The sequence below is a fragment of the Vanessa atalanta genome, chromosome 9 (genome assembly GCF_905147765.1).
Source record: "Vanessa atalanta chromosome 9, ilVanAtal1.2, whole genome shotgun sequence".
Lineage (NCBI taxonomy): Eukaryota > Metazoa > Arthropoda > Insecta > Lepidoptera > Nymphalidae > Vanessa > Vanessa atalanta.
In genome coordinates, this window is record NC_061879.1 from 11,474,325 (window position 1) to 11,488,912 (window position 14,588).

At 31.9% G+C, this 14,588-nt stretch overlaps 1 protein-coding gene across 1 annotated transcript; it reads right to left on the reverse strand.

The window, feature by feature from the left end:
* Positions 1–5,941: 5,941 nt before the first annotated feature.
* On the reverse strand, positions 5,942–12,683 carry LOC125066458 (ecdysone oxidase-like). The gene is made up of 4 exons (XM_047674529.1): positions 12,678–12,683; positions 11,909–12,039; positions 8,024–8,154; positions 5,942–7,533 (listed from the first exon to the last, which is right to left on the reverse strand). Exons 2-4 carry the CDS (start codon positions 12,036–12,038, stop codon positions 6,025–6,027), a joined length of 1,770 nt encoding a protein of 589 aa, XP_047530485.1. The 5' UTR covers position 12,039; positions 12,678–12,683; the 3' UTR covers positions 5,942–6,024.
* Positions 12,684–14,588: the final 1,905 nt, after the last annotated feature.

Below are 14,588 nucleotides of genomic sequence, written 5' to 3' on the forward strand. Positions count from 1 at the left end.
TGAACCGGTCAGTTCCATAGGTCATGGACGACTTCTTATATATAATAACAGTTCTTAAACAATCGCCCTCTATCTATATAATATTTATTGGTAAATCTTTGCTCTTAGGATGACCAGTGTAACCATAGACATTGTGGGCATAAAAACAGATTTACCATAGAGGCCTTCCAATGTTGGCTTAGCTAATTAATGAGGAACATTATTCATTAGGAATCTAAATCCGTTGATTTTGTTTATTATGTGTAAATTGTTTTTTTTTCTATCATTATATTTTTGTGGGGCTTTTTTGTAAAGATATATGTAGGATGGAAGTGTCCCCGATTCACTGGATTTAAATTAGGACAGTATTTTTCCTTATTTCTTTCACACTGCGATGACTTGTGTTATCTACACAAAATCTTCTTAACAGAAGAACAAAGGTTTTACAGATTTTCCGAGATTTCCGGACTCGATTTTATTAATTTATTCTAGAATTTTCTTGAGAGCGTAACGGTCGTTTATCTCGTTTAGAGGATGTGCGTTGCCCATACCATATATACAAACCGCATAAAGAAATAATATCACAATAAACCATAAAGAGAAGCGAATGCATCGATAACGTTAGCTTTTTCATCACTCGTATGGAATCTGTGATAGAAAATGTTAACGTCTAACTAAATAAAAAATAATAGAAAATTAATATTGCAGATTTTTATACTGTAATTAAATAATAAATAAATATATTCTCCGAGGACACGGACAAAGTCGTAAGTTGCCGCTAGCTTATAGGTTAAATGTCGCATCGGTCTTTTGTATATGTTACCGTAGATAAATGTGTAGTTTGAGTAAATTCAATACTTTGTGATACGTTTACGTTTTTATATAGTATATACAGGATGGTAAGATGCGATATTTCGCTACAACATAAGAATAAACTCATTAAAAAAAAATCTCTACGACAATAATACATTTTACTAATAAATACATCAATTGATGAATTTTGCAATGGTTTTGTTCATCGTAAGCAAAATAATAAATATCAGACTTATTAATTTATCGCTAATCGATATCACTTGGTACAAGATTTTCAAAAATCGATTTTAAACTAAGCGTTATTTCAATTTTATTAGTGCGTTTTGCTTCCACGGCTACAAATTTTGATATTCCATTTCGAAAGTCACAAAAGGCGTTTCTGTTAACTTGTTACACCCCGAGGCTCGGATAGCATTTGAAATCATTAATAGCCTAATATTTTTAGTGTTGTCGAAATAACGTCTCATCTGACTTGACATTTGTGAGCGAACTGAGAGTATATTAGGGTTGTGCTCATACTTGTGAACTATAAAAAAATGTAGCTCTCCTTAGAATTTAGTGGCTGTTGTCGATAACGGACAGAATTCTTAAGTTTTCTTAAAATATACTTGATTGATTTTGTCATTATCATGTATAGAATTCCACAGATTATTATTATTCAATACAAATATAGATATTTACAATAATCAATGTTCTCAAACATTATTGGTTTAATATTTATAAAGTAGATTAGTGAGTAATATGTGGTACACTTCATTTGGATCAGTCGCATATTCTATGTATGTCTGTGTAAATAAAAGTTTATATACAGAGTGGCGCCGACGTCATCACATTAAATGGAACGACCATTAATACTCATTAATATAAGGCTTAAAATTATCTTAATAACTAAATAATTCGCACGGAAATTAAAACACCATTTGCAAAATTAATTCAAAAACCGTAAAAAAGGCAACGCCGCGCGACAGCTCGAGTGCTGGCCGTATCCGCTCACCCGCTCCCGCTCAGTCCCCTTTGACTTCAGCCGGCATTACTTTAGGTTAATAATTTTTTAAATAAATAGTTAGGAACGGCAACGTTTGACCCATATTGGCTGCAAGCTATTGACCCGTTAGTATTTATGTAACAATAACTTCTATAATGTTGTAAATTAATTAAATGAAAAAAAAGTCCTGTGGCAAAATTAATGAATTTATTTGATTTTTTTATTTTTTTTTGTGTTTGAACTATTAGAACATTATATATTATTAGGGGTATTATTTAATGCGTTGACGTCACAGGCATATTGTATAAAATAATGTCTGAAAACTTTTATCATTGGTAGTTTGGATATAATTCTATAGCTTTAATGGGCTTTCTATATTGATTTATGCATTGAATGTGATGTGCCTTGCCAGAACGTACAAAATTGAATTTTCAGCATTTCTACATTGCTGTGCATTTTGCGTCTATTCTCTCTGACGTTGTCGAATTTTCCTACCACTGAATTATAAGAGTCGGCTGATACATAGAAAATACATAACGTACACAGATTTATAAACAAAAATAAATTTTTTATGTGTTCCTAAACTATTAGTTAGGTTAGGTTAGTTTTCTCTATAAGTTCGAGCCTTGGTCGGAAAATCTAGTTTTTTCTAATCAAAATAAATATATAAACTTATATTGGCCCTTTTTCTTGTGGCATTGTTATTATCTCATATTTAGTGTGCAGCGCAATTGTTCTTGAAATTGTGCCGTATTCGAAATTCTGTCAAAAGGACCCGTACTTCAATATATACGTTTAAAACCATTCAAACGCATCTTACTATCCTGTATACTTTATTCATATTTTAAAAATATCTTTTTTCATACTGTAAAATAAATTAAAAAAAAAAAAAAAAAAAACAGTTGACTGTGACTGTACCGGTATCTAGTCGCAATTTGTACAAAAAGTATTTAACTATTTAGAACAATTTGTATAAAATGGATAATCAACAGGTTACTGTGTTGACATTATTAGATTTTAGTAATGCTTTCAACACTGTAGACTTTGATATTCTTCTTGCTATTTTGTGTTCTCTTAACATATCTCCTAAAGTAATCGGTTGGTTTCATTCTTACTTGTATGGGCGCCGGCAACGGATAAGAGTTCAAGATTCTTTCTCAGAATGGGCTCCTATAACTGCTGGCGTTCCACAAGGTGGCGTGTTGTCTCCCCTCTTGTTTTCGGTCTTTATAAGTACCATCACTTCTCATATATGTTCTCTCTATCACCTGTATGCAGATGATCTTCAGATCTATTCACAAAGTAAAATTGCGAACCTTCCTGAAACTATACATTTAGTAAATAATGATTTATTAAATATTTCAAAGTGGTCTACTGCATTTGGATTACGTGTAAACCCAAATAAAACACAGGTGCTGATTATTGGTAGTTCAAAATTAATTTCACGTATATCTTTTTCGGATCTCCCGGCTGTACACTTTAGCGGTGTTAACATACCGTTCAGTGTTACAGCTAGAAATTTGGGAATTACCTTTGACCAGCACCTATCTTGGGAACCACAGATAAGTGAGATTAGTAAAAAAATTTTTGCAGCCGTTGGCTCCCTTCGAAGATTACGCAACTTTCTACCCATCCCTACCAAAATTATGTTAGCACAGTCACTCCTACTACCAATTCTCGATTATGCCGACGCATGTTATCTTGATCTAAAAGAGGAGCAACTTAATAAACTTGAGCGTCTCCAAAATCTTTGCATCAGATTCATATTTGGTCTTCGTAAATTTGATCACGTTTCTGAATTTCGTAAAAAGCTCAAGTGGCTCCCAATCCGGCTTCGCAGGAATACTCACATCCTTCAACTTCTGTACTGTATTCTGTTCAATCCGTCCTCTCCTTCATATCTAAAAGAACGTTTTCAATTTCTCAGTTCTTCACATAGCCATAATCTTCGTTCTGAAGAGAATTTGGTGCTAAAAATACCTCCCCATACAACATCTTTTTATAGTGACTCATTTACAGTCCATTCAATTCGTCTTTGGAACTCTCTTCCACTAGAAGCAAGACGTGCACCAACTATTACTTCTTTTAAAAAAATTATAAAAGAGCACTATCTTGCTTCATGAAGAAATACTGCAATTCAATATTTTATTTATTATGTAAGTATCTATAGTATGTAAATGTATATATTTATAATGTATATGTATATTATATTGTTATATAATTATATATTTATGGAATATTTATTTATGTATCGTATATATACATATATATATATATATATATATATATATATATATATATATTGTATCTATTTTTATTTTTTTTTTATGTATTAAATAATTTGTACACCCCTACCATCCTATCTCTCTCCTCTACCAAAGGTTGCCTGGAAGAGATCGCTGTTTTAGCGATAAGGCCGCCTATTGTACATTTTTCTTTTCTTTGTTTTTGTTGTACTCCTATTATTTTTGTCTATATTGGTGTGCAATAAAGAGTATATAAATAAATAAAAAAAATAAAATATTTATCTTCGATTTATTTATGGAGTTCCTTTCATAATATTGTAAAGTAAATGTTTAATTTAAATAACAACTATGAAATAGCTTGTCAACTATCTGAAACAGATATTATATACAGATTTTGATTAAGTTCTTGTTATGATAAAATGTTAAATTATTTTGAAAAATTCCATGTAATATTATTATTATAAAAATGTATATATTATTTTGTAAAAACAGGTAAATTCCCGCAGTAAATTACAAATACAGCTATAGTTTAAAACATTGAAACTGATTGACAGCTTAACCCATTCATTGCCGTTTCGGAAAAAAAAAAACATTTGTCACATATTTCAAAGCAATCGCTAATTGGCGTCTTATGCCTATCGTCAATAATATAAATGAGAATTAAATTTCAGTGAAAAATTGATTATGAAATCAAGAGTAATGAATGGGTTAAAAATAAAACAATTATAATACCGCTATACTAATGTCGATCAAGTTAACTTTCGTTTAAAATTATCGTGGTTAAAATGTTTTGATTCGTCGTTTGATGAAAAGAAAATAAAATGTAACATTTGCCGTAAAAACAAGAAAGGAACTTCATTGTCTTCCAAGACTGACTAATCGTTATATTTTGGTGAATGTCGCCTTAAATAAGTTGTAGTGAATCTATCAGTAATACGAACATCCGTATGATAAAACCAGCTCAAATAACATCGGTTAAGCTTAGAGCGGATACTTGTTATGGGACCCTCTCTGAAAGCAATTTTTACTGCAAATATTTGATACGGCTTTTGTTTTTCTCTATTGTACTGTATGTTACAGAACTGTGTTAAATGTGATAACGATTATTTATATGTATATTTTGATACATTCAGGTATGTGTTGACAAAACAGTAATTTTATAAACAACAAACAAAACAAAGGGTTTATGAGTTTTCACCTCACTGTATTTACACTTGAAGTGTAGAATTATGAAATTTAGACTAGTACATTGAATCTCTCGGCTGGTGTATAGTGCGACTGATGTTATTTGAGCTAGAAGATGTTGGGTATGATAAAAATCATACGTTTTAAGTTTATTTTATTTTGTAAATTTGTTAAGTTTTGTATATAAAGTTATTTTATTCTGCACGTGTTAATTTCTAAGGTGTAAACGAGAAACTCCTTTCATCTTTGTACTGTATCCTATTATATTATATTTGTAAGGAGTTTTAATATATATATATATATAACTGTTTTGTATATATAAATAGGCTTTGTCTTAATGTAACTGATTCAATGATTGCGAGGAATTATTAGTTGTGCGTATCTGTAAGTAAAGTTAAAATCACTAACTTCCGAAAGATCGTTTGTTTTTCATTAATCAATTTTACCGTTTTCTGTTCAGAGTTTTCTTTATTTTAGATATTAATTTATCTATAACGGTTAACGATGCATAATTACATTTATTTGTGCGAGTCGTTTTGAGAATTTTCTTATTAACTGATTGAGTAATTAAAAATGAAACCTTTTTTTTTTCATAACAATATTTTAACCAAGATTGGGAGAGTTAGTTTGTATGAAATGGTGAAATTAATTGTTTAAAACATTCGATTTTTTTATATCGTTTCTGATTGTTAATATCATAAGTGTCAAGATCTAAAATAAAACTGAAAAGGAATCTCTTGAAAACATTTTTATTGCAAACCCCGCATTGTCACTAAAACTCTCCGATACCCTGAATAGTAAATCACTGTATATTCGTCATAATTTATTATCTATTTTAATCATATCAGACGCCTTTTCAGCAATCATTACCACTGAAGCATATGTGTTTCCACTCACAATTGAAGGCATAATACTTGCGTCAACTACTCTAAGACCTTTCACACCTCTGACCCTCAATCTCTCATCAACCACCCCCACTCCTTCAGGGCCCATAGCACAGGTTCCTGAGAAGTGAAACTGCGACGCTGCCAAGTTATAAACATAACACTCCCAGTATTTTTGACTACTGAAATCAATATTCTTACATTCTTTAACATTTAAATCGATTACTTCTGATTTCATTTGTTTTAAATAAGTTGAACTGGTGACCCGTGTGAAATCATCAACGCATTTCGCAAATTTTTCTAAGTCGTCCTCGTTAGAAAAGTAACCAGTGTTTATTATTGGTCCGTCTTCAGGTTTTTTACTTTTAAGTCTAACTTTTCCACTTGATTTCGGGTGAAGGAAAGATACCAACGTAAACAGAATATCTCTCTGTGTAGTGGAGTTGGCTATAGCAATACATATTTCATTATTCCAATCGAAAATTTCAGAACACATCATTGCCGGTAGCAATGAACCGCTGGATGTCGGAAACGCCGTAACTTGGTAATCTGGATACTTTTGGTTCTTGTCCAAAGCCACGAAACCCATGACGGTTGCGGCAGGAAATTTATCTGCATGTTTTAAAGCATTAAAGTTATCAATGAAAAATGTTGAATTGTTTCCACCGGATAAAATTATAGGCACTAACATATGATCTTGTAGGTTCACACCAACATTTGGCAAATTCACATTTGTTTCAATACCAATTTTTTCTAAATGTTCTTTTGCACCAATTCCTGATAACATTAATAATTTTGGACTGCTTAATGAACCTGCCGATATAATTATTTCTTTTTTTGCGTATATTTTTTTCATAACGCCATTACATTTTACTTCGACACCGATGGCTTTTTTATTTTTGTCGAGAATTATTTTAGTAGCCATGGTATTTTTAAGCAAATATAAATTTTTTCTTTTCATGATTGGTTTGATGAATGTAAATGCAGTGCTTTGACGACGGCGGTTGTAAATTGTGAAACTTGCCGTTGAAAATCCAAGCTGGTTGAAGTCTTCTAAAATATCATGACCATTTTCTTTGAATGCATTTAAGTATGCCTCTGTTTCTTGTTTCCATAATGGTCGTGATATACCGAGGCACCCTCTGGGTTCGTTAATAGAGTTTGTGTCGTTATTTGGAATGTGACAAATGCTTTTCTCTAAATATTCAGTAACAGTGCGCCAATCCCAGCCTAGATTTCCTCTTTCAGCCCAATTATCGTAGTCCTTTTCATTTCCTCTAATGTAATACATGTAATTGACGTTGCTTGACCCCCCGAGCATTTTCCCTTGGATAGCATGTAGTTTGTGCATTTTATGGGCACTGCCAGAAGAGCCATCGTTATCTGTGTAGTAATTCCAATCGGGAAAAGACGAACCCAATAACACAGATATTCCTGGTATCTGAAATTAATTTAAAATGATAAAGTTTCGTCGTTTAGTCGTATATTATTTCAAATGTATAAGATGATATGGTTAACATTATTAAATTAAACTGTATCATATGATCTTTTAAAATATTGAACCAAATCATGAGGTTCCCTACAATTTTATTTCGATAAAAATTATGAAAAATAATAATTAAATTTGAATATACCTACAATGCAATTCTTTAAGAACTCTATTTCTATATGAAATTTGAGTGCGGTGGTATGCTAATTTGATCCGACTTAAATTTCATAAGTATTAGCATCGCACATCGATCCCTGGCATTTAAAGATCATGTTTTGTGGAGAGTTTGGGATATCAAAATATCATGAATGAATGATAGAAGTTTCTCATTGTGGCGATGTTTGCTGTCCAGAAAAATACATTACATTAATGTTGTGCTAAAAATCAATTTCATTTTTAACATAACATTAATGTAAAAAAAGCTCTGATATTGGATACTTACTTCTGTAATATATGGAGGGTCATCTCCAGCCTCAATGAGGAGCACGTTCGTGTTAGCTTCAGTAAGTCGGTTGGCGATCACGCAGCCGGCTGATCCTCCACCCACGATCACGAAATCGAAACTTTGGCCGTCTAAAACATTTATGACGTTTTTTATTCGATCTTTATTAGGAGGATACTTATTTTGTTTGTTTTTTAATACAAAGTTACCAATAACATAAGGTTTTAGTAAAAGATGAATATGATTCAATTGGTAGCTTAGTAGCTTAATAAAGTTGAGTGCCTGTGCGTGTAAAACATAAAACTCGGATTTATGATCAGGCGAACATACATAGAATGGAATGTTTTGCTAACAAATTTGTATAAAAAGTCATTCTTGAACACCTCTGACTTACGGAACGATAATCTCGTATTTGATTTCTTTAAAAAAGTCTTTAAGTTTGGGTGACACGAAAAATATGCATGTCAAAGTTTTGTTAACGTTATTGATTACGGAACAAATACCAATGTAACAAAAAAAAAAGCAAAAAAGACCAACGTGTCTGTGAAGACAAATGAATAAATTAAAAACTATTGTCTCAAAATTCGTATGAATAACTCTAATTAATAGATTTTATTTCTAACAAAGCATGATTAATTTTTAACCAACTAACTAACTTAAAATAGGAGGAGGTTATCGAATCGTCTGTATTTTTTTATGTTTGTTACCTCAGACCTTTCGACTGGGTGAACCGATTTTGATGAGTTTTTTTTTATTTGAAAGCTGTTGCTTTCCGTGTGATCCCATTTCAATTTGGTCCAGTTCTGATGATGGCATATATAAGAAAAAAAAGTCTAAAATTTGTAATAAGTATGTGTGCAATAAATGGTCGAATAACTCAATATCACGTCAACCAATTTGGATGATTCTTTTTTATTGGAAAGGACATACTTCAAGGGTAGTTTGATGAGAGTTTGGTTACTTTCTGATTATGGAATCCATGACAAGTACTTTTCAATTCTGAAGAGCAAATTAACGATACTCGGTCGAATTTTTATAGGGTATCCGGATATTTGAGTCATCTACCATAATGTGGTTATGGTCAAGTAATTCATAGTCATTCATTCATAGTCGAATATGATAATCAATGGAACTCTTAACGGCTCACAGTAAGTGTGCGATATGTGGCAGAATTTATAACCGCCTGTAAATTTGCTTACGTTCGTTGCTGTATTACATCATGATGTGTGACCTTATGATGTATGTCGTTATGTGTGGCATTCATTGTCGGAAAACAAATTTCGTAGTCTCGTTATGTCCGTCAACGATCTATCGTCGTCTACTTAAAAAATTGTTGGCGTCCAAATCTGATAAATCTATGCCTTCCAAACTTTTGACACAACTTAGTGCATCATATATTTGCCCTTTTACAAAGTTTTTAAGTTAAGTTTTATCTGTAATTGTTTATAGACTATCGGCCCGCCCCGGCTTCGCACGGGTGCAATGCTGATACTAAACATACTACAGAATGTCTTACAACGTTCACAGCTTTTTTGTCATTAGAAAAAAAAAAACATTACAAACCGCTATCTCCCAGCATTTTAAATAATAGTAATAATAGTTTATTTATTTAAGCATCAAATTTCATTAAAAACAAGATTTGAACGATAACAACTGCGATATTGTAAAACTGTGGTGCAGTTCTTAACGCCCGCCAAAAAAACGACGTTGCTCTTTTTTAACACACTTAAATATTTGTTAAATATATAAATACAGAAAAAAAAACAATAGAATTAAGAATAACAGATTACAAAATTAAAATATGACAAAAAATTCAACAAATAGTAACGTCTGATTTAGACAAAAAAGAATGAATTTATATTACAATTAGTGTATGTACTTAAATTAATAAGTAACATAATTAATGAAACAAATAATGTAAAATTAAAATAATAATACTAAAAGAATAATAAGGCAAATTAAAATCAAATACAGGAACATATATATATATAATTATTGTATTGTAATATTTAATTATAGGATAAGGAAGGAAAGGTAGGGGATCATCAGATTATAGGTCTAATTAAATTTTCAGTCTCATCATAACTTAGATTGAGAAGCCAGTTAGTTACTTTTATTTTAAATTGAAAAAGGTTTAGGGAATAAATATTTATCATTAGCAGCCCGTAAATGTCCCACTGCTGGGATAAAGGCCTCCTCTCCCTTTGAGGAGAAGGTTTGGAGCATATTCCACCACGCTGCTCCAATGCGGGTTGGCGGAATACATATGTGGCAGAATTTCGTTGAAATTAGACATATGCAGGTTTCCTCACGATGTTTTCCTTCACCGCCGAGCACGAGATGAATTATAAACACAAATTAAGCACATGAAAATTCAGTGGTGCCTGCCTGGGTTTGAACCCGAAATCATCGGTTAAGATGCACGCGTTCTAACCACAGGGCCATCTCGGCCAACGAAATATTTATCTCTTTATTTATTTTATTATACATCACTGAACTAAGGTAGACATTGTTGGCCTATCAAGGAAGATACACGTGACATAGTCTTGCAAACTCGATCAGCTCGACGCTTATTCTGAGCAAGTTTAGGATCGAAGGTCATATGCGTATGCTTTCGCAGAATTGTCAAGAGTATGTAACTTTGACGCACAGTATTCACCTTGCATATCTTCGTTGCGCCTACAAAAGTCGCTATGTGTTTTTTCTTATTTTTAGATTGTAATGCCATTTTAAACGATTAAAACGTCATAACAATCTGAAAATAAGAAAAAAACACATAGAGACTTTTGCAGGCGCAACGATGTTATGCGGTACAGAGTCGAAGTAGGAAAACGCATAGGTTTTGCAAGCATAACCTTCAAAATTAATCTCCGCTCTTTGCAAGCGACGTAGATGGTATTGGCAGCACTACCTCATACTTTAATACAGTAGGAAATCAAAGATTGACCAAGGGCGAAGTAAATTGACTTCAGAGTGTGAAGGCCAGCAGATGCTCTGTCTTTTAAACACATTATTAAACTTTGTTAGACATGATATCGGAGACTGAATTCCAACTAAGACTTTCATTAATTGTCACCCCTAAATACTTAATACTTTTTAGTACGAGTAGTAATTAGATACATCTTCAAAACTACAAGGAACATTGTACTGGAACTCAGAACATTTGTGAGCAGCTAGTGAAAAATGAATTGTGGTAAGGCGTATTTGGAACCGAAAGCAATAAATGTGTTCTTTCTATATTAAGTGTCAATAAATTACAGGAAAGCCAATTCATAACCACAGCAAAGGCGGATTCAGCCCTCTCACGAGCCTCAACCCAAGCATCACCTTGGACAAGTAGGGATGTATTATCGGCATACATTATGATTTTACAATTAGGTATTTTGAGTCTGCATAAGTCATTGACATAAACTAAGAACAAGGTTGGGCCTAATACACTGCCTTGAGGGATTCTTAAAGGTTAGATGCCTATCAGAGCAGACTACATTAACCATGGAAACACGTTGCGTTCGGTTGCAAAGGTAACTTTTAAAGATATTTAATGCTATTCTACGAACTCTAATTGCTTCAATTTTCTGCAGCAGTAAAAGAAACAGTATCGAAGGCTTTAGACAGATCCAAAAAGACACCGATGGTCCTTTTATTGTTACATATATTGCTATTTTTGCTAGGTATATTTAGAATTTAGATTAGTATTTCTTTGGCTGACACCGACTCCAAAATCAACAAGAATTGTAACTACATAAACTCATAGATCGTATCTAGATATTGATAAGTAGAAAAAGTAAGTTGATTATTAAGTAAAATTTTTGTTTATATAGTGAAAATAAAGAGTACTTTATAGTTCTCATAATAAATCATGGAATTTTTGAATGAAAAACTTACCTGATACGTTCGCATTTCCTGGGTAATTCTGCGGAAAGAGAAGTGTTGTTATCACGATAATAGCTACTTGGATAAACTTTATCACTGGCAACAGAATAATTACTTGGAAGTGACCCCATAGATACCACATTCTATAAAACAATAATATATTTGAGTACTATTATCGTAGTGATATCCAATTTGTACAGTATTTATGAACCTTGGTATGTTGTAAGAAAATTTTAATTTAATTTACATAAATGTTACTTGTAATTGTTTCAAATAAATACTAAAATGCTTTAAACGAAACAAATCTTATATATAAGAGACGGAAATGAATTATGCGACGTTTGCCGCCACTGAATTAAAATAAATTTTATTCAAAACCAGTTTTTTTTAACATGTAGATAACAGGAGAAAAACATTACTAGAACACAAAATGTGCAGTCTCTACATCAGTTGTACAGAGTGGCGTCGACATCATTACATTAAGTGAAACGACGTTGAATAGTCGTTAATATTAAAGTAAAAACAAATCGGCGAATAATGTAAAAGTGAAATTTTCGAACGAAATAATTCACGCGGAAAAATAAAATAGATAAAAACACAATTCGTAAAATTAGTTCATATTAAAACGGCAAAGCGTCACGGTCAAAGTAAATAACATACGTAATAGTTTTAAAGACTTTATAATAATTTAGACAAATACTATATTGTAAATTCGACGTTGGACTTCGAAATAACAGTTTAAGACATATTAGCACATAATATTTGAAAAAAAAAAACAAACATCGTGGAATGTAGCAAAGTACGGGTGAATTGATCGGTTAGCGAATGATATTTAGTTAAGAAGAGCACTTAAAAAGATATCTTTGCCATGCGAAGTCGGGCCTGGTAGCTAGTCCAAACTAGGCTAATAGTTCTAAACAGGAGTACGTGTTTATGTTTATGATAACTATCAGTCTGTGTATGTCCTGTGGGATTAAAGCTTTTTCTCCCCTAGAGAGCAAAAGGTTTGGAGCTGGTTGGTTGATGGTAATTTGCTCATGATGTTTTACTTCACTACCGAGGACGACTTCAATTATAATGACAAACTAATGCTTTGATCACGTCATGGTTAAAAATCCCGGTAATCGAATTAAAGGGATCTGTGTCTTGTTCTAACATGAAACTCATATAACTTCAAACCCTCCAGGTATATAAAATATAGGTTATTACATGCTTTTATTGGTTAAAACAAGTAGACGGTCATCCACTCTCTTAAATAGATGTAAACAATTGTAACTACACTTTAAATTGATATAAGGTTTGAAACAATTAATTTTGAACAAATACTAAACGGTACCTTGGAATACTCGCTATATACATTCACATTTAACAATGACCCCCGGACAAATAAACACCAGATCAACTTGGTAACTTTTGATAACTAGGTTTTCTAATAAAATTAACTTACAAATTGTATTTAATTTGAAATAACAGTCCATAATAGGACATTTTAAATTGATAAACATCGTTTTTGTTAAATTTTATTCACTAGAATAATATAAAAACATAATTAAGCACATGAATAACATACAAAAACCTTAATTGCTTTAATATTATACATTTAATGTAATGTTTAATGTAATATAAAAAATAAATCATCCTACGTAGGTGAAGGTCAGTCAAGTAGGTATTGTAGGATGACGTAACAAAACTTTAAGAAAGAACTACAAAGGTAGATGTCACATATTTCCAAGAACAATGTATAAATCATTGTGTTTATTTAAATTTATAAGGCGTTATTTATTAAACTGCATTTTAGTGTGTGTTGGGTCCTGGAAAAGAAAAGCGTCTTAGGGAAGTCTGTGGACTCAAATGAGGATGTACCGGCAAATGTATTTTTAAATCATCTATGAGGATAGCAGCCTTTATAATTTTCTTCTTTGTTAGCTTTTGTTTATAGTTTTGGTAATAATGTATAATATCGAATATTTATTGTTATTTTATCAAATTGCAACTAATCTCTCAACCATTGTCTTCTTCTTTGTCGTTCCTTAATATAATCGGAATTATATCGTTAAAAGATAAGCTAAGAGTAGAGACAGCAAAACAATACTAATTTGATTATGTTTGTTAAGAGCCGGTGCCGCTGCGGATAAAGCTGAAGCAAAAAAAAATCTAAATATTCGTGTCTTATGTCAAATTACTTTTTTGTCTCATTTGCTGTCGAAATATTTGGCCCTTGGAGTAGTAGTGCAAAAAGCTTCATCAAAAGTATAACTCCTCGCCTTATTGATTCCACTGGTGACAGGAGGGCTGGTTCGTTTTTAGCCCAGAGGATCGGAATTGCGATTCAACGGGGAAATGCTGCTAGCATTCTTGCCACCATTCCACGCGGTCAAGATTTCTACAGTAACTATTTTTAATTTATACTTGTATATATTTAAGCACTTAATGTTATTAATTCTTATGTTGATAAATTACTTTATTCAAATAAATATGTTAATTTTTATTTAATAATAATTAATTCAACTTCACGCACGCGTCTTCGTGAGTGTGAACATCTATATGCATATGCAAAATATAAACATGTGTATACCTACGACATTGTCTCTTCTGAAACTAAACTATAATAATGAACCCATATTAATTGAGTTTGTCATATTTGCGTGTATTCGAAAAATTCCTCTTTATATACTTATATAATAATATATAA